This window comes from Aspergillus novofumigatus (assembly GCF_002847465.1).
Source record: "Aspergillus novofumigatus IBT 16806 chromosome Unknown P174scaffold_8, whole genome shotgun sequence".
Taxonomy (NCBI): Eukaryota; Fungi; Ascomycota; class Eurotiomycetes; order Eurotiales; family Aspergillaceae; genus Aspergillus; species Aspergillus novofumigatus.
Genome location: NW_020194281.1, coordinates 1,337,195 through 1,356,276, shown reverse-complemented (window position 1 = coordinate 1,356,276; position 19,082 = coordinate 1,337,195). Strand labels below are relative to the sequence as shown.

General features: G+C 52.1%; 6 protein-coding genes across 6 annotated transcripts; 3 read left to right on the top strand and 3 right to left on the bottom strand.

The window, feature by feature from the left end:
• Positions 1-115: 115 nt before the first annotated feature.
• Positions 116-1,221, top strand: P174DRAFT_424544 (uncharacterized protein; the record flags this gene model as incomplete). Its single annotated transcript, XM_024825207.1, has 3 exons — positions 116-141; positions 223-335; positions 434-1,221. 3 exons carry the CDS (start codon positions 116-118, stop codon positions 1,219-1,221), a joined length of 927 nt encoding a protein of 308 aa, XP_024678958.1.
• A 357-nt stretch (positions 1,222-1,578) lies between these two features.
• Positions 1,579-2,445, bottom strand: P174DRAFT_445292 (cell wall mannoprotein 1 family protein). The gene is made up of 2 exons (XM_024828298.1): positions 1,935-2,445; positions 1,579-1,877 (listed from the first exon to the last, which is right to left on the bottom strand). Exons 1-2 carry the CDS (start codon positions 2,268-2,270, stop codon positions 1,689-1,691), a joined length of 525 nt encoding a protein of 174 aa, XP_024678957.1. The 5' UTR covers positions 2,271-2,445; the 3' UTR covers positions 1,579-1,688.
• A 222-nt stretch (positions 2,446-2,667) lies between these two features.
• On the top strand, positions 2,668-5,113 carry P174DRAFT_445291 (MFS general substrate transporter). Its single transcript, XM_024828297.1, has 5 exons — positions 2,668-3,238; positions 3,303-3,633; positions 3,690-4,028; positions 4,089-4,453; positions 4,517-5,113. The coding sequence occupies exons 1-5, from the start codon at positions 3,133-3,135 to the stop codon at positions 4,894-4,896; spliced, it is 1,521 nt and encodes a 506-aa protein (XP_024678956.1). The 5' UTR covers positions 2,668-3,132; the 3' UTR covers positions 4,897-5,113.
• A 967-nt stretch (positions 5,114-6,080) lies between these two features.
• On the top strand, positions 6,081-14,646 carry P174DRAFT_515476 (putative polyketide synthase; the record flags this gene model as incomplete). Its single annotated transcript, XM_024832188.1, has 13 exons — positions 6,081-6,272; positions 6,324-6,468; positions 6,526-6,555; positions 6,751-6,842; positions 6,947-7,153; positions 7,209-7,742; positions 7,814-8,474; positions 8,541-12,146; positions 12,196-12,321; positions 12,377-13,452; positions 13,511-13,828; positions 13,884-14,181; positions 14,290-14,646. 13 exons carry the CDS (start codon positions 6,081-6,083, stop codon positions 14,481-14,483), a joined length of 7,479 nt encoding a protein of 2,492 aa, XP_024678955.1. The 3' UTR covers positions 14,484-14,646.
• A 258-nt stretch (positions 14,647-14,904) lies between these two features.
• On the bottom strand, positions 14,905-16,269 carry P174DRAFT_454420 (Zn(II)2Cys6 transcription factor domain-containing protein; the record flags this gene model as incomplete). Its single annotated transcript, XM_024829239.1, has 1 exon — positions 14,905-16,269. Exon 1 carries the CDS (start codon positions 16,252-16,254, stop codon positions 14,905-14,907), a length of 1,350 nt encoding a protein of 449 aa, XP_024678954.1. The 5' UTR covers positions 16,255-16,269.
• A 1,570-nt stretch (positions 16,270-17,839) lies between these two features.
• Positions 17,840-19,053, bottom strand: P174DRAFT_454419 (uncharacterized protein; the record flags this gene model as incomplete). The annotated part of the gene is made up of 4 exons (XM_024829238.1): positions 17,840-18,027; positions 18,103-18,559; positions 18,626-18,744; positions 18,924-19,053. The coding sequence occupies 4 exons, from the start codon at positions 19,051-19,053 to the stop codon at positions 17,927-17,929; spliced, it is 807 nt and encodes a 268-aa protein (XP_024678953.1). The 3' UTR covers positions 17,840-17,926.
• Between the last annotated feature and the right edge of the window lie 29 nt (positions 19,054-19,082).

The window sequence follows — 19,082 nt, the reverse complement described above, 5'->3', positions numbered from 1 at the left end:
AGATCACTTCCAAAAAAGCATGCAGAATGGTTCTGCCTGAGATTATACTTTCAAGTAGGTTGTCTCTTCGAACCAGTCTTGCATTGTCAATGAGAAGTACTCGGAACAGACCAGTATGAAGATTCTCTGTCTCCATCCTTGGTGAGCCTGCCATCTCTGCTACCTTTTCTTATGTACATTCTGTGCATGCGACATCGGCTTACGATGCATCGTACTTGATAGGGGAACGTCTGCAGTGATATTTGAGAAGCAGATATCAAATATCTGCAGTCTGATCGGCGAAACTCACAATTATGTCTTTGTTGATGGTCCTCTGAGATGTGGACCGGCAAAAGGTATGTATCTGTTGAGGGACGGGGAGAGAGATCAACACAAGGAGAGACAGAAGAAGGTGAAAAGGGGGATATAGAATCTCACTGGTAATCTTGAGTAGGACTGCCGGCTATTGAAAAAGGACCCTTCTATAGTTGGTACGAGGGTCTATCCTGTGGCGAAGTCAAGACAGCGAGCGACCTTGTATGGGATATCATCGATGAAGAAGGACCTTTCGATGGAGTGATTGGCTTCAGCCAGGGTGCTTCGTTGGCTCTGTCCATCCTATACCACCATCAGATCAATCGGCCCCATCAACCACCACCGTTTCGCTTTGCGGTCTTTCTTTGCTCCGTGCTCTCGATATCCCCTGACCCAAAGTTCAACGCGGATATTATCGACAAGTACGGCCGATACTACAGGTCATCTGACGAGCCAGGGCTTGAGGGTAACATGGCAAATGTCAGCGAAGAGGATGATGAAGTGGAAGAAGAGAAGAACAGCAAGATGAAAAAGGTTCCGAAACGCCGCGTCATGCTGCTATTACCGGGCCAGAAAAGAGCATTGGCGAACGACGTGGTTGGTTTCGTTCGTCAGCTGTCTGAGAACGCAGCCGGCCACGACGGGACTGCCCAGAAACTATGGAAGCAGAGGGGAGGTGACGAAGGCTTCCCGCGGGTCTACCATCCTCTAGTGAACAAACAGCGCATCTCTATCCCCACCGTGCACGTCATCGGTCGATTGGATCCCCTGCGGCGGCAGAGCGAATTGCAAGCCAGGCTGTGCAACAAGAGCCTGGCTCGAGTAGTGGAGATTTCTGGGGGCCACCGAGTGCCTCGGACCTCGAGCGACCTGCAGTCAGTGGCATTTGCAATCGAGTGGGCCATCCGAATGGCTCAGCTGCAGTAAATCCAAGAGTAATGGGCGAAGTCGGATCCTGCTTTTTGCCCCTGCCTTTCTTTGGAAGGAGAATAATATATCATCTGAGTCTTGGTAGTACCATCTGCACTTCAAATAGCCTAGTCAGTCATGCTGTTGTTTGACTCGTTTGACATTTTGAGATTTAACTCTTCCCACGGCTCCTTTGTAAACTGCCTTACTTGTACTTTCTTCTGGCTTATGCATGGCCGTCGGAGCATTTTGCAGGATAGATTCCTGCAGCAAGAAAGGAGTCAGCTCGATGGTTAGGACAAAGGGTCCGATTACCGTGAACGGAGATACCAGGACGTTCTACATTCTCTTGATCGAGATAGATGCCTACAGACAGCTTGAAATTGTTGTTTCTATCTACGCGAAGTCTAACTCAGCCCCATTTCACCCCCTGAACTGATTCTCGTTCCTCTCCGAATGAACCCAGACCGATCTGGCCAATTAGTTCAGGAAAATGCAGAGATGGCAACTGCATAAACCGCATCCAGCTGAGCAGCTTCCGAGGCAATGGTGGACGCATCTCCTGCCGTGACCTTCCGCTGCAGCTGCGTCGAGAGATCATCAGTCAAACCCTGGAGGGCTTGAAGATCCGACAAGACGACGCTGGTCACGCCCGCAGATGCGAACGAGGATTTCTTCACAACATCGTCAGTAATGAGATCTCAGACAGCGCAGCGTTCAGTCGGCCGTACCTTGCCGATGATCTTGTCGAGGACCGTGACGATGCTCGTCTCGAGGCCTGTCACTGCCTTGGTCACGCTCGTGCTCTCGGCGGCCCCGAACACAGGGGAGGCAGTCAGATCAATGACGGTCTTGTTGAGCGCATCCGACAGAGTCATTTCATCCTGCTGGACGCTCACGGCACCGGTTAAAGTGCCGTCGAAGTTCGCGACTGTCGTGCTGAGCGTTGACAGATGGTCTGAGATGCTGCTCAAATCGGCGAGAACGGTGGAGGCGTCTCGCAAGGCCAAGGGACTGGCGGAGACGCCAATGGAGAGGAGAACGGCGAGGAGCTGCTTAGCGATCATGGTGGTTCACTGAAGGATTGCTTGGTGATCTAAAGGTTCGCTTGTTTCGAATGCACAAGGAAAGAGCTTGCCGATCAGTTCAGTTTCTGCAAAGCGAGGGATTTGAACTTTCTATAAATATGGGATGTCCCGGCCGGCCGAACAAAGACAGACGGGAGGTTTTGTTGCGGATACGGCGCGAGAAGAGTTCAGCCTGCTTGATTAACATCATGCTATCAAAAATATACTACTAATCTGAATGCCTCGGTCTAAATCTAATAATTTTGGAGGGCAGGCAGACCAATCAGCCAACAGCAGTAGCGATGGCGGCTGTCGGCGTCCAGGGTGTGAAAAGTGGCCGAGACCTAGAAAATTGGCCTGTTGGCTCTTCCTCCATCAATTGCAATATAGCGTACGCACTAACCATAGACAATCCCTGCACTCAAACTACGCGCACGACCATGTCGACAGCTGTGCTAGCTCAGCTGCACATGGAGTCACATTCATCGGCTGAACCAGTCCATTGTCTGCCCACGACTGTAGGCAGACACATATATATCCCCAATATGAGCCATGCATGACCCGAAACCCCTTTGCGACCAAACACCTTCCATTATCCTGCGTGATTGTGCATCACCACCAGCTATCAAAAATGAAAGAGATGCGGGAGTCCCAATTTACCATGAAGAGCAGCGAGACTGACAATGGCTCTTCAAGAGACTTCGAGGTGACCAGACCAGTCATCGCAACCTGGCGGCTGGCCATAATCCTCCTCTGGTAAGGTCCTATAAATACGCGATATTACGCGTTGGAGATGCATCGTGCTCGAGGATGCTGAACACAAGGCACCACTAGCATCGCCGTCGGTCTGTTCCTGTCACTGATGGATACGACCATCGTCTCGACGATGCTCTATACCATCTCAGATGAGTTTGGCGGGTTTCGAATGTCGTCGTGGATTGTCCTCGCCTACACATTGTCCTATGTCGGTAAGCATATCTATCCTTCTTGTGCCTCAGTAACGGCAAACGGGCTTATTGTTTTCTTGCACAGGCTGCGCCGTATTTATAGCCCGGGTGTCAGATGTGATTGGCAGGAAGATCACCCTCTTCACCTGCTTTCTCATCTTCCTCGCCGCGTCCATGGCGTGTGCAGCTTCCAAGAATCTCAACCAACTGATCAGTTTCCGAGCCGCCCAGGGTATTGGTGGTTCCGGACTGTATGCCATGGCGATGATAATCTATCCAGAAATCAGTCCACCGGCGCTACTACCCATCATCTCATCGATTGTCGGGGTCATTGTGGCGCTGGCGGGTATCAGTGGACCGCTCATAGGTGGGCTTCTAACCACTTATACCTCCTGGCGATGGGCATTCTGGATCAAGTGAGCTGCCTCTGTCCCCCGCTAACAAGAACCAGTGGCTGATTGTCGAGCTTTAGTGGTCCTTGTGCCTTTGTCCCGGCCGTTGCCCTATTCCTGGTCTGGCCGAGCGATTTCCACGCCACGAAGAATGCCCGTTTCAAGCATCTCGACTACCTTGGTACTCTGCTTATCATGCTCGGCAGCGTACTGTTCGTGTTCATTCTCAACCAGGCGGCCATCCGCGTCTACGCGTGGAAGAGCCCTCCCGTCATCTTGACCATTGTGATTTCTGGTCTTGCATGGATAGCACTGGTCTGCTGGGAGTGGATCGTGTCGAGGCATCCCAAGCTCCGGCACCTTCGCCCTCAGCTACCCTTCCGACTTCTGGCTGATAGAGTCATGCTGGCGGGATTCCTGTAAGTTGGCAGTTGGTGCCTATGAACCCAATCACTTACACTAATCGCTTCTGCAAACAGGAGCACCATGTTAACCGGGTTCGTCATGCTGCTCGTTATCGTCAACATCCCGCTCCGCGCGCAACTCGTCAACCTCAAGGACGCGATCGGGTCCGGGGTTCTCCTTCTGCCTCTAATGGGAAGCACGGCCGTCGGCTCGGCACTGGGGGGCGCCGCCTCCGCCAAAAGGAACAATACCTTCTGGACATTGAACCTGGCCAGCATTTTCATGCTCATCGGTAGCGCCCTTCTGTCCACGCTTTCTGACTCCGTGGACCCTGTCCCGCAGCAATACATCTTCGAAGCAATCCTCGGCTTCGGGCTGGGGTTGAGTCTCTCCACGATGACCTTCCTGACGTCCATGCAGGTGGAGTTTGAGGACCACGGTGAGTAGCTGACGCATTAGACGCTGTTGCTTGCGCGCGACTTAGACTGACGGGGCCACACAGCCGTTGCACAGGGAGTCGTTGCGCAGCTGCGGATCTTCGGCGGCAGCGTCGGCATCGCAGCCAGTTTCATTGTCTTCAACCACAAGATCCAGGAGGCGCTCACCGGTGTGCTGACTCAAGCGCAGCTGGATGACTTCTACCGCTCGCCAACGGCCATCTTCAGATTCTCCGTGACTCAGCAATTGCTTGTTCGGCAGACCTATATCGACGTGTTCAACATCGACATGCGAGTCTGTGCTGGGATCTCGGCTGCGTGCCTGGTTGCCACGCTGTTCACCTTCCAACGCCGTCCGCAATCGATCAAGGAGCGGCTTGCGGACTTAGAGGAGGCCTATGCACGCACTGAGGCTGCGACAGCAGCGGCTGCAGATGAGAGATAAAAGACAGGCCTGGGTAGTGGAATGGAACGCCTGGCTACGGTAGCGATGCTTAAGACTTGTTTGGGCTCAAGTGGAAGGCAAATGGCTCGTCGGTATACTTCTATTTTCGTTTATCCTACGGAAATCCTTTATCAACGGACAGATATAGAAATTGATACTGCTCTTCCAATCAGCTCTTTGCTCATGTAGCTATTTGAACCAACCGTTTATATCTCAAGGGTCCTTACAAAAATTATGGCAGACGGCGCAAGTATCGTCTTTTCGGAAGAAGAGAAACTTGCCTCGATTTTATTTTCACAGTTAAACAATTATTTATGAGCGCAACAGAATCACGAGCGGAAGCCGCACGCCACCGTCGACGCTGTCGTCGCTGCTGTCATCGGCACCGTCGTCAACTGGTCACACTCTCATCTCTGAAGGCACCCGCTTCGACGACTATCTACGTCAGAAGGCGGTCTTGCAATCGTCAAGGCCATCTTGCACTAGATCATAGCCCACTGGTTACCAAGGCGAGCAACGGTCTAGTCAGCGGTTCTGCTCCAAGCCTTACTCAGAATATCTTCGTTTTAGACTAGGATCAAGCTCACGGGGTATCAAAACGGCCAATTTCACGCTGGGCTCATCGTGGGTAGACACGACTAGCGCCTCTTGCCCCTAAAACAAGACGCGCCAAGCTCAAACGCCCGAAGTTTGTCGGTTCGGCGTCTTTTCAGAAGAATAAGTGTCCGTGACCGCCCCTGTAGACGCTGAGCACTAGAGCGTTGTTGAGACATCCCTCAAGGGAAAGCCTCCGCCGGAGCCTGGCACGGCGCTTTGGTCCGGCAAGAGGTGTTAGTGCGTAAACTCCAATATCCATCTATCCCATACCACGTCTCTGGCGTACCTACTGAGAATGAAGGTCAGTCTGGTCAAGACGTCAGTCGGAGGGACCGTGGACTACGCCGAGATGCTAATCCTCCAGCATCATTACAACACCCCATGGTGTTGACAATGGGGTTATCAATCCTGGAACACCCCGATGTCCCAGGAAGGCTTAAATGTTAAATTGACGATGTGGGAAGCGATCAGCGCTCAGAAGAAGGGAGGTTAGACCACTGTTCAGTCGTCTTGGCTTCCATATACTTAGAGACTTGTTCGATCTGAGGCACATACAAGAGACTTCTTTTAGCTTCGGCGATCCTGAGATGAGCACGATGAGCGACAAGCTGGAGCCCCTTGCAATTGTTGGCATGAGCTGGCGGTTCCCTGGCGAGGCGAATTCAGCCAGTGGCTTTTGGGATATCCTTAGCAATGCCAGATCGGCTAAATCTCGCATCCCAGCGGATCGCTTCAACGTCGACGCACACTATCATCCATCGGCTGATCGGAACGGATCTGTAAGCGTCTCCGATATTTCGTGGCGATTAGGATGCTGAAAGTCTCCGCAGATCATCACGAAGGAAGGGCACTTCCTGAAAGAGGACATTGCCGCCTTCGATGCTCCCTTCTTCTCAATGACAGCAGCGGAGGCAGAGGGCATGGACCCTCAGCATCGTATTCTTCTCGAGGTCACTTACGAGGCGTTCGAGAATGGTGGGTTGCACGGAAGCCTGGACAAAGTATGTCGGACACGCTGACAGGACCACCCAGCCGGGATGCCGATCAAATCCGTGGCCGGCAGTCAAACCGCAGTGTGAGTCAGCAGAACGATGGCCATGTCCAGAAAGCTTACTGGTGGTAGCATGGTTGGCTGCTTTACAAGAGACTATGAGATGACATCCGGAGCCGAAATCCACACCATGTCCCCGTACGCGTCAACTGGTTGTGGTGCCTCCATGCTGGCGAACCGACTATCGTGGTTCTATGATTTGCAAGGCCCGTCTCTGATGGTTGACACCGCATGCTCATCGAGTCTGGTGGGACTTCACCTGGCTTGCCAGGAATTGCGGACTGGGAAAAGTAAAATGGTATCAAGCATCCTGGCCCCCCAGCAGCAGTGCTACCTGTCCTTCTCATGGACTTTCGCTTCGATTTGAGAGCTACGAAGGTGATACTAATCGCGTCTCTGTAGGCAGTCGTGGCCGGAACCAATCTTATAATTCAGCCGGAACTGTGGCGTGGATTATCCGCGTTGCGATTTCTCAGCCCCGATGGACAGTGCCACAGCTTTGACAGCCGAGCCAATGGCTACGGCCGGGGCGAAGGCATGGGAGTTATAATCGTCAAGCCCTTGGCAGACGCATTGCGAGACAACGATGTCATTCGCGCGGTCATTAGAGTAGGTCATATTTGCCCTTTTCATGGAGTCACCTGTTGAGCGACTCGGCGGCTAGGGCACCGGTATCAATCAGGACGGCAAAACCTCCGGTATCACTGTACCGAGCGCCGAAGCGCAAATTAATCTCATCAAGTCAACATACGAGACAGCCGGGCTTGACTTTTCCAAAACAACCTACTTTGAGGCCCACGGAACTGGCACCCCAGTCGGTGACCCTTTGGAACTATCAGCCATAGGACAGACAATTGGCTTAGCGAAGGGAGAACATGACTACCCACTTCTGGTAGGATCCGTGAAGAGCAATATTGGTCACTTAGAAGGAGCGTCAGGGATCGCAGGAGTCATCAAGACTGTCCTGGCCTTGGAGCAGGGGATGATACCTGCTGTACATGGCTTCGAAACCCCAAATCCTCGTCTGCGCTTGGAAGAATGGAACATAAAAATTCCCACGGAGCTAACACAGTGGCCGACTGTCGGCCTCCGTCGTGCTAGTGTCAACTCGTTTGGATACGGTGGGACCAACGCACACCTGATTCTCGATGACGCGCTCCACTACCTTGATGGCAAGTTGTGCCCTGTTCCACTATCGGTCTGCAAGGGACCTGAACAGCTGACCAGCTGAGAACAGAAAGAAATCTGACAGGAAACCACAACACTCAGAGGATAACCGGTACTCCGCACTCCGAGAGTACTGATTCGGGGCTCTCGATTGGCGAAGAAGATTTCCCGCTTGATAAGATTGGTGATACTGCTAAGCAGAGGCTGTATGTCTTCTCGGCACCCGAGCAGGATGGATTGTCGCGTCTGGCCCAGACGTACATGGAATTTCTCCGAAGCAGTCTTAGCCCCGAAAACAACGGGTTGGCATATGAGAAGACGACGCAAATCGCTGCGTTGGCATATACTCTGTCAGAGAGAAGGACAGTTTTCGATTGGAGGAGCTTTGCCGTCGCAGAGTCGACGGAGGCTCTCTTAGCATCGCTGGGAAGACCGCTCCCCAAGTTACCTCGTGCTGTCAAGTCGCCTTCCTGCGCCTTCGTTTTCACTGGCCAAGGAGCGCAGTGGTATGCCATGGGAAGGGAGCTCCAGGAGTACGACATTTTCAAACAGAGCATAATAGCCGCGGACAAATACCTCATCTCACTGGGATGCCCCTGGTCGGCTCTCGAGGAGCTCAACCGCCCGGAGGACCAAAGTTGCATCAATGAACCTCAGATCTCTCAGCCATTGTGTACTGTCCTGCAGATTGCACTAGTAGATCTTCTGAGTCACTGGGGATTGCGTCCAAGGGCAGTTGTCGGTCATTCAAGCGGCGAGATTGGTAGGTTCCCTCCTCTGCTGCAATTGAATGCCCCTTTGCATACGGACCTGCTAACAGGACGGTAAGCCGCCGCGTACGCTGCCGGTGCTTTGGGTACACAGGACGCCTGGAAGATTGCCTACTTCCGAGGAGTACACACTGCCGCAATGGCGTCCCTCTTGCCGGGCCGCAAGGGTTCGATGATGGCTGCGAGAATCTCGGAGACCTCGGCACAGAAGTACATCGACCGTCTCACACAAGGAGAAGCAGTCGTGGCTTGCATCAATAGTCCTCAGAGCGTAACAATATCAGGGGATCTCTCCGCGGTGACAGAAATCGAGAATATGCTGAAGACAGACGATGTCTGGTGTCGGAAACTCAAGGTTCAAACAGCATATCATTCCCCTCATATGAAAGTGATCGCCGAGAAGTATCTGGAATCGATTCAAGATGTTGTCCCCGCCGGATCCTCCAAAATCACCTTTTTCTCTTCTGTCACAGGAACTGAGATCTCCCATGGTGACCTGAGCGCGGAATATTGGGTCAAGAATCTTCTGAACCCAGTAAGGTTCAGCGAGGCTGCTACGGCTTTACTCAACCATTGCGCAACAAAGAATCGTCGCAAGGCTACAACCAGTGTCAACGCCCTCATTGAGTTGGGTCCTCACTCTGCCTTGCAGGGGCCACTCAGGGATATTCTGGCTGCCGCTTCTGAATCATACCTTGAGTCCGTCAGTTACGCATCTATTCTCCGCCGAGGCGCCGATGCAAAGGAAACTGCATTGTGCGCAGCTGGACGACTCTGGAGCTTGGGCTTCAAGCTGGACCTAGCGATTGTGAATAACATGTCCGAAACTCCAGGCAGCTCCAAAGCCTTGGCGAACCTGCCCAGGTATCCGTTTAATCACAAACGACGATACTGGCATGAGCCGAGGTTGAATCTATGGAGACGTACTCGTACTCAACCAAGAACTGACCTGCTTGGAGTTCCAAGTGATGATCACAACTCCATCGCTCCTCGTTGGAAAAACTTCCTAAGGCCAGTCGAGATCCCGTGGCTCATGGACCACCGCATCCAGGGAATGCTGGTCCTTCCGGGAGCAGCCATGTTGACGATGGTTATGGAGGCTTGCCAACAGACTGCAAAGCAATCTGAGGCCGTCCATGGCTACCAGTTCCGGGATGTCACTTTTCACCGACCACTGCTTTTCACCTCCCCCGCTGCAGCTATTGAGACGTTGATGCAGCTCAGACCTCATCAAATGGGTACCAAGGCCAACACGGCTCACTGGACTCAATTCTCACTACTCTCCATAGGTTCAGACGGGACTGCTATCGAGCACTGCTCCGGACTTGTGAAGCTGATCTATGCCCCGAAGCCAAATGAGATCGACGGATCAGCTGAACCGACCCGCGAGTGGGAACTACGCAGGCAGGAGTATCTGTCTATCCAAGAAAGGCCGACCAAAGAGCTCCATGTGGGGCGACTTTATGATAAGCTGAACCGGCTGGGCCTTCAGTTAGGGCCTCTCTTCCAAAATCTTACTCGGATTAATGCCGGTGATGGTTTCGGCTACGGGGAACTCCAGATACCTGACTCGGCGGCAAGGATGCCGGAGAACTTTGAGTATCCGACTCCGATACACCCTGCTGTGCTTGATGGCGTGTTTCAAATGATGATCTCCTGTGGGACGGTCAAGGACGATTCCTCAGCCATGGCTCCGAGTTTCATTGAGTCATTATATGTCTCGGCTTCTCTCCCAAGCGATGCCGGTTCTCTCTTGCGTGGTTTCAGCACACTTGGGCCTAAACTGCGCCTCCAGCAAAGTGGCACAGTGGTCATGTCCGACGATACCTGGAGCGAGCCCAAGGTACTGTTGGAGGGGTTCGTTTGCAAGGAACTTTCTTCGCGTCTCAGCAGAGCTCAGCGCAATCTTTGTACGCAGTTGATGTGGAAGAAGGATGTGGAATGCTCGCATTCAACAGTGCGTACGCTTCTAAACACGCAGCGCTTCTCTCTCGACCCGGCCATTGCTGGACACGCTTCTCTCTGCGACCAAGCTGCGTCCCAATACGTGAAGAAGTCACTGGCCATGCTTTCCACTGAGGTGGAGAAAGAAAGGGATGGCGTGCTGCAGCAATACATCAACTGGATGCGCAGTCTTCTCGACCAATCCTCTAGTCACGCAAGCACGTGTGCTCTCAATGACGAATCTCCACGCATGCTGAAGGTCATTGAAGCGGTGGGAAGCCAACTGCAGGAGATCATCAACCCACACACTGACAGCCATGCTCTGACAAAGAGCTTGATCTCAGAGTTTATCGACGATTGTCTGGGACAATCATTCATCAACTACGTCGTGGCCGAGCTTCTTGATCACGCGGGATTTGTGAGCCCCAATATCGAAATCCTGGAGATCGGCAACGGGTCAACCTCCTGTGCAGCGTCCGTCCTCGATCGATTGAGCGACAAGACATCGGGATCAGCTCGCCTCAAAAGGTACACATTCACAAATCGCTCGCAGGAGTCGCTGGATTCAGCCCAGGATTGCTTGACCGATCGGGAAATGGTGGATTTCAGGCTTCTGGATATCGGCCAGGATCTGAAAATGCAAGGTTTCGAATCCGAAAAGTTCGACTACATCATTTTTAACGAATTTCTGCCGACTTCAGGGGACCTCGAGTCCGGACTGTGCAACCTGAGGAAACTGTTGAAGGACGGTGGGAAATTGCTCCTCGGCGCGATAACAAAAGCTCAGCTGCGAACAGCGTTTGTCCTGGGGCTCGACCCACGATGGTGGAGCCATTATAAAGACGATCATGTTCGAGCCTTTCCTTTGGATGAGGGTGCTTGGGAAAAAGTCTTGAAAGAAAGTGGTTTTGCCGGAGTCCAGCATATTGTCCGCGATTCTGAAGCTGCGGATCTCCATCAGTTGTCTCTAATGGTGTCTTCTGTCGAGCGTACTAATTCTTTCAATTTTTCCGAAGTAATCATCGTCAAACCGGACGTCTGCGATACCGATGTTGCCGCATTATCTGCCAACTTTGCGAGTCTGCTGGTTAAACTCGGTTTTACCGTCAGCGAGAAGAATTGGGATACGATAGGAGATGTGTCTGGTAAGGTCTTGGTGTCCTTTTGGGAGATTGACAACCCCGTCCTTGGGGAAATGTCAGAGCCGGTCTTTGAAGTGGTTAAGGGCATCGTGTTGAACAGCGCGGGCATCTTGTGGATCACCCGAGGTGGTCAGGTCTCCGGGCCATTCAAGCCATATTCTGGCGTTAGCACCGGCCTCTTTCGAGCTCTTCGCTCCGAGGATCCAGAGAAACACCTTGGAACATTCGACCTATCTCTAGGTCTTGACCTCCATTCGGAGATCGCCGCCACTCTAGTTTCCGAAGTCTTTGAGGGCCTGTTCAGCTCGAGCGAACGTGAAACCAGAGACTACGAGTTCGCGGAGGATGGCTGCTGTCTATACGTGCCACGGCTTGTCGAAGAGCCTGGATTGAATTCGGCAATGGCGGCGTTGAACGAGAAGCCACGACCGGTCATGGAGAAACTGCTCCAAGAAGAGCGGCCGTTGAAGATGGAACTTGGCGAGCCTGGGCTGCTCAATACATTCCAATTTGTCGAGGACAGACAATTCCAGGAGCCCTTGAATGCCGACTATGTGGAACTGAAGGTGTTGTGCACTGGTAAGTACATCGTGTCTCGGTTTATCGCCCCCTAACTCACTCTTCGCAGGACTCAACTTTGTGGACGTGATGGCCGCCCTAGGACAAGTCCCTACACCTACACTTGGCTGCGAAGTGGGCGGCATCATCACCAAGGTTGGATCGGCTGTGACCAAGTTCAAACCAGGAGATACAGGTTCGCACAATGCTTGCCTCACGTTGACTACTTTTGATGAGCTAACTCTGTGTAGTGGCGGGCATGCTCCAAGGCAGTTTCAACACTCATGTCCGTATCAGGCAGACCATCATCCAACACGTCCCTGCTCATATGACCGTCGAAGCAGCAGCCACCGTCATAACCGCCTTCTCAACCGCGTGGATAGGGCTGGTCAACAGGGCCAGGCTCCGTCGAGGAGAAACGGCACTAATTCACTCCGGAGCTGGTGGCGTCGGTCAAGCCGCAATTCAGATTTGCCAGCACTTCGGTGTGGAAGTATACACAACCGTGGGCTCTGTCGCCAAGAAAGACCTGCTTATGGATCGCTATGGGATTCCAGAAGACCACATTTTCAATTCTAGGGATGGTACTTTCGCCCAAGGTGTCATGAGAATGACCAAGCGACGTGGTGTGGATGTGGTGCTCAACTCTGTTTCCGGAGAATCCTTGCGCCAGTCCTGGCATTGCCTCGCTGATTTTGGACGCTTCATCGAAATTGGCAAACGAGATCTCCTGGGAAACACAGGTCTCGATATGCAGCCCTTCCTTCGTGGTGTTAGTTACATTGGTGTTAATCTCGAGCAATTCCACCCCACCAGTGAAGTGCACATGGAATTGTCAGAGGCTCTCCAGAACATTTTCAATCTCCTCAGCGCCAGGAAATTCAGAGAGTTGTACCCCATAACGATCTACACTTACTCTGAGGTAGAGCAGGCTTTCCGAGGGCTACAATCTGGGAAGGTGTCTGGGAAGATTGTTGTCCGAGCCAGCCCAGATGATATAGTTCCGGTCCTGCCTCCGGCTAACCCTCCCTTTACCCTGGATGCCAACGCAACATATTTGTTGGCCGGTGGCCTCGGAGGGATTGGCAGAAGCATTGCGGACATGCTCCAGTCTCACGGCGCCAGGTACCTAGCGTTTCTCTCCAGATCTGGTGATTCAAAGCCGGAGGCACAAGGGTTTCTCAAGCAGCTCAGCCGTTACGGTTGCACTGCCAAGGCATACTCTTGTGACATCTCCGACCGGGAAGCGGTCTTTCAAGCAGTTCGACAATGCAGCACTGAGCTACCGCCCATCAAGGGCTTTGTTCAATGTTCTATGGTACTGAAGGTAAGTGAGAGCCATTTCCGTCCTTGCTGGTAACCCATTAAAGTCTGACGATGAATAGGACGGATTGTTTGAAAATATGACCTATGACGACTGGACCGTCTGCACCAGGGCCAAAATTCAGGGATCTTGGAATCTTCACGAGGCCCTGCCGAGGGACCTCGACTTCTTCGTCATGCTCTCGTCTATCTCAGGCGTTATCGGGAACCCTGGACAAGCGAACTACTCGGCTGGGAACGTCTATGAAGATGCTCTTGCGCACTTCCGGCGCCGACAAGGGTTGGAGGCAACAGCCTTGGACCTTGGTGCTGTCCGAGACATCGGCTATCTAGCTGAGTCCGGAGACGCCGCAAACATGAGCCATTTGCAAGCACTGCAGGTGAGCGAAGCGGATATCCATAGCCTTCTTGAGATCATCATCACGGCGTCGCAAGCTTAAAAACGATAACATACCGGCGCAAGTGGTGACCGGTCTGGTCGCTGGTGACGAGATGGAGGAAATCGTGCAGCGTACACGTTGGGCTCGAGATGTCAAATTCTCGATTCTATGGAAAACAAGCGAATCTGGCGCCGATGCTGGAGTTCTGGCGGGGTTGGACGCCTTCACTAAGGCAGAGTCATTGGTAGCGGCTGCCGCGATTGTTGAAGACATCATCATTTCGCGGATTGCCAAAGTGCTGATGATACCTGTAGAGGATATCAGTAACACTCAGCCACTGCATTCTTATGGAGGTGAGTCCCGTTTGTGGCTTCTTATTTCCCACTTCTCTTTCCTCTTTTCTTTTTGTTCCCAAATGCAAACCCGTTATTCATGGTAGGCTTATACTGACCGTCTAACAGTGGACTCCTTGATCGCCGTTGAAATGCGAGCATGGATAGCAAAAGAGTTCCACACCGAGATCTCCGTCTTTGACATTCTCAGTCCAGTCCCTCTCTCTGGTCTAGCCATGAAAATCGTCCAAGAAAGCAACTTATTGCCAGACAGGTTGAAGCAAGAAATGCAGGACAATGAAGAGCCTGCAGAGACCAAATGAGGGAAGCGAGGCTTGTTGCCATTGCGTCTAAATCGTGAACAATGTATTGGAGTACCTTACTCTAACAGCAAAAAATTCAAAAAATAGGTAGAGATCAGAGTAACACAAATCAATAATCACCGATATACGCAGTCCAATCTTGTATGCTTAGATGCTTGGATGCTAGAAGCTTGATGCAATTGTTCTGAACTTCTTCTGTTTCCAACGAAACTTTGGCGGCCACAGCGGCCGTGGATCACGTGATGTCTCTATGAGGTATCTCAGAAATCTGTTTGTGGGATTACTAGGTACTCGCTCTACTTGAGAAAATACTCTTGCAGTGTCAACAACTCTGAGCAGGGACTTGACATTGATCAATTGCAGACGGCTGCTAAATGCATTCCAAGAAACCAAGTTTAAAACTTCAGTGAACTCCATCAGACTAGTCCCACAGACCTCGCAATCTGTCGGATAACTCTGAAATCTGGGACCGAACAGTTCCAATTTCCGGTATGGATGTGATCCAACATCTGCAGGGTGTGCGGGACTTGTTCCCCGAGATTGGCGATGAGTCGTGGTAATGATCACTACCATGAGAACAATCCAGCTTGGCCATGAAAAGCCTGAATCGGACGAGCGAGTGGTCCAGACGAATGAGGAGCTCAAGGGCCCTCAGCTGAACTCCAAGACGGTGCTCGTTCTTGGGGGTGAGACCATTGCATCCCGCCAGATTGCCTGAGCTAGAGCTGGTTGGGGAGGATTCCTCTGCGGAGCATCGCCCATCATCTGCGGTCCCAAGGTTCTTGTGGAGCCGAAAGTTGAATTCAATGACCCCGATACACATTTCAACCGCCTCCATCACCGCTACCCGGACGATTCTCCACTTGGATTGCTCTGTTCGCTGCACCTGTGAGGATGGATTGTGTTGAAGCACGGAAATTGTTTGGTTGAGCTTGTCCAAAATCTGAAAAACTGAAGAGAGCTCATCTTGGTCACTCTCAGCGAGTATATTGAGAGATGTAGCCTTGCAGCGATTGTGGAGTTCTCCATAGAGCTTCAGAGCGTTGTTGAAGTCTTGCTCGCCGTCGGTTTCGGAACTTTCAATGACGCCGCCTGCGACATACCAGTTCTCCGTCATGAACGCATCCATCTGAAGTGACTCTGTAGCGTGTGCGAAACCTGGTGAGAAGAGTTCCATCTGAGCACCAACAGAATTGTGTGTCATCAACTGCCCAAAGCGCTCACTCTCAATGCCAAATCCCCCGGTTTCTTCGAAGTTGTACACTGCAGATACATCCCCGACCGGATCCATTGTGAGGTTATCTGAAATCGGGTGCCATGCCGTATTTCCCCATTGATTTGTTTCCACTGGGACACGCCGACGGGCATTTGACTGGCTCTGTGACCAGTCTTTTGGCGACTGTGAACCGTTCAGCTCCTTTCGCATGCCGTCCGATTGCGCCAGCATCTGCAGGACTGTCATACTCGGTGGACACCCACTAGAAACAGGCATACCAGTGGTATTGTGCACCGCGGTCTTGGTATTGGTGGATGACGCCTGTTTACGTGGTCGTCCGATCTTGCTCCGGAGGGAAAAGAGACAGCGCCGCTGATTGACCCGGCATGCCTCGCAACTGCTCCCAGAACCGGTGAGCGACGGCTCACAACGAATCTTGCGGACATGGCATTCCTCACAGGCCAAACGAAACTGAGGTTCAATAAGACGGGAGGAGCTGGACGAGACGGAGTTGGAGGAGGATGATGACCCGGAAGCGGAGCTGAGGTCTGTCATCCCTATTATTCCAGCCTTTCGCTCCTCTTTTCCTGCTGCTCGACTTGTTATTCTGTAGCCAAGTTCTGCATTGCGAACGGTTAGATCGTGAAAGGCCCACAGAAAGTGGATCACCTTAACCTTCGGCTTACGTTTTGTTCAAGGACTATTATAGGATGATCACTGGTGATCGGAAACTTAGATTGAATCATGGAATTCTTCAAGGGAACGAATTATGGAAATGGATAAAGGTTTGCTTTGGAGGATTCCCGAAAGACAGACCTTCTCCGGGCGCGACAATGCACCATAATAGAGCGCACTTGACACCCTTTTCCCTTTTTCTTCCCCCGCAAGATCCAAGTCCTGCGCTCTGCGAGCGCAAGCGCTGGGGACCTCAGGGGATCGCGGCTGTCCGGCAACATCTTCGGTGCTATTTGGGTAGGCCAATTTGAGTATTGCATTTGTCTCCGCTAGAACCAGTCTGGCGGGAATTAATCCAACTGCTCCTCTATCAATTCCTGGACGACACGGATCTTACAGCCGAACACTAGGGAAATGTGACTTCTGAGCGATAGCCACCGCTAACAAAGGATGAGCACATTGCGAAGTGTCCGAAGGCATTGCATGAGCCAATTGGCTGGGCATTGCTTGCACATGCTTGATTTGAATGGGGTCTCGCCGTTTCGCATCCATGACTTTGATTCGTGCCGCGTGGACAGGGCAACTCGCGAACTATGCAGGGGAAGGGGTTCGATTCGGAAGAGAACAAGTACAACTAACTCGCCCATGTGCCAACGACCTTGCTTCGCTTGCATTGGGCAGTTACTACCCCTCGCTTTTGTCCAAGCACCCCGCGTCATCGAGCCGCCGCAATGGCGAGTGTCCCATTTTCGATAATCTCAGCCATTAGGCAGTCATATATCGCATCAGGCTCTGGCTTTGGAAGTCTGGCATATCAGTATCCGTCTCGAGTCCGCTTCTCACATGTTCAGAACACAAACAGCTCACCTTCTTAGCCTGCTGTATGCACCATTTATGAACTCCACAAGCCTCGCTGGATAGTGCTCATTATTAGAGCCAAGGGCACGATGTAACGGTGTGATCTCGCCAGGCCATAGGATTGGCCGTGCAATATGGACTGATGGAAAAGCCGCGCCACGAGGCGCAGAGCCTTGCTAGTCGCCCAATCACACTGCGATTCCAATCTGAGCGCAGTCCAGGGTCTTATACAGGTCAGATGTGACGCCAAAGTACTCCGCATACGACGCACAGGGGGTTTTAATGGCGGGAATACCCGTATGGAGAGCCCCTCTCGTTAGCGCACACCATCCATCCATATCCTAGTCAAGCTTTTCCGCCTAGAGTCAACACCAAGGTGGAAGTTGCGCGATACCATCACACCATTTCTGGACCCGCAATAACCAGATCAAATGATGCGATGCATATCTCTAGCTGTCTAGAGTGCCAAACAAGCAGGAATGTCTCTCGGATCGAGCAGAAAAATCTTGTAAATTGGGTTATACAATTCATACCGCGAAAGGAATGCATAGCGAGTTTACGGTCCCCCATGTCATATGATCCAACACTTTGAACGATCTCCCTTGAGAAAGAGCCAATCAACGCTCTTTAGACTTCACCAACAGGACAGGGAGATCCCCCGCACCCCCAGAAATGAGGAAAACAGAGTCCTTTGCTAAGCAATAGCAGTGACCTCCTCAGAGGTCTGGGCTGTTCTGACAATGAAGTATGTGAGCAGAGTAAGAACGGTCACCCATACCCATGGTACGCTCCAGCCTAGAACCTTGAGTTAGAATACTGGTCCCGACACCGCAGACTTTTCTCATGAAGGGGCGATTGTGAGAAACGCACCGAGGACGAATGATATTTCCTTATTCGTCAGGCTTCCAATCAGGGCGAGGAGCAAGATGGACACTCCCAGCCCGGACAGGCCCCAGGCCCAGCCCATCCGTTGTAGAAGGGCCTGGAGCGCTTTGCTCGAATCATAGCGAGCATCCAGAAGCTGGCGGAAATGCACCCCCTGTCCTCCATCAACCGCGACCACGTCTTCAATAATTGTGTACACCCCTGGTCGAACCAAGGCGCCTTTTGCCATCGACGAAACGCGAAACGGATATTTGGCGCGCAGCCAGACCAGCATTGAGCCTAATACCAATTGACTGCTAATCTGAAAAGCCAATAGCGGTAGAGGAAGACTGACAAGAAGGACCGCAGTGTTATCCAGGGTGTGGGCAATGGCCACGGCTACAGCCAGCAACGCGGCGATGTAGACGAAACCGAACAGAAAGTTCCATTGGAAGTAGTCGAGCTGCAGGCATTTTCATCTGTCAACAGCCACTTGTAATAGGCAGGGGAGAAGAAGACAGGTACTCACCTGATATCGCGCTGTTCGTGATGGACGACATGTCGAGTTGGGCCGGACAAGCCGCCAGGTCCGGCGCACCAACGCCAGTACACTCCCCGCGCCTAGGATGGAAGCTATGATTGCAAAGACTATGGCGGATTTAGTTCTGTCAGCAACTACAGTGAGCTGAAGTGATTCTTCCAGTATCTCATGCCCAGAAGCAACCATGACTCAGGTGGAAGGGCTTCATCATATCTACCTATCCATAGCTCCAGCCGAGCGACATATCTGAGAAGGAAGTACAATAACACTGGAATCAGTCCACTACCAGTGAAAAGAATCGCGGCAGTGACTGCAATTGCCGTCCTCCATTGGCGAAAGTTCCCTGTGACCTCGCCGTGGGAGATCCGGTTCGTGAGATGAGAAGGGCATTTCGCTTCCTCTCTATTGAACGACATTCTCGTTGCAGTAACGGAACTCGACTGAG

Excerpts from the sequence above, each read along its gene's own strand:
- P174DRAFT_445292 (XM_024828298.1), bottom strand. The coding sequence starts at position 2,270 with ATGATCGCTAAGCAGCTCCTCGCCGTTCTCCTCTCCATTGGCGTCTCC. Across the intron at positions 1,878-1,934 it reads TCGACAAGATCATCGGCAAG|AAATCCTCGTTCGCATCTGC; the intron begins GTACGGCCGACT and ends GATGTTGTGAAG.
- P174DRAFT_445291 (XM_024828297.1), top strand. The coding sequence starts at position 3,133 with ATGGATACGACCATCGTCTCGACGATGCTCTATACCATCTCAGATGAG. Across the intron at positions 3,239-3,302 it reads CTACACATTGTCCTATGTCG|GCTGCGCCGTATTTATAGCC; the intron begins GTAAGCATATCT and ends TTTCTTGCACAG. Across the intron at positions 4,454-4,516 it reads GGTGGAGTTTGAGGACCACG|CCGTTGCACAGGGAGTCGTT; the intron begins GTGAGTAGCTGA and ends GGGGCCACACAG.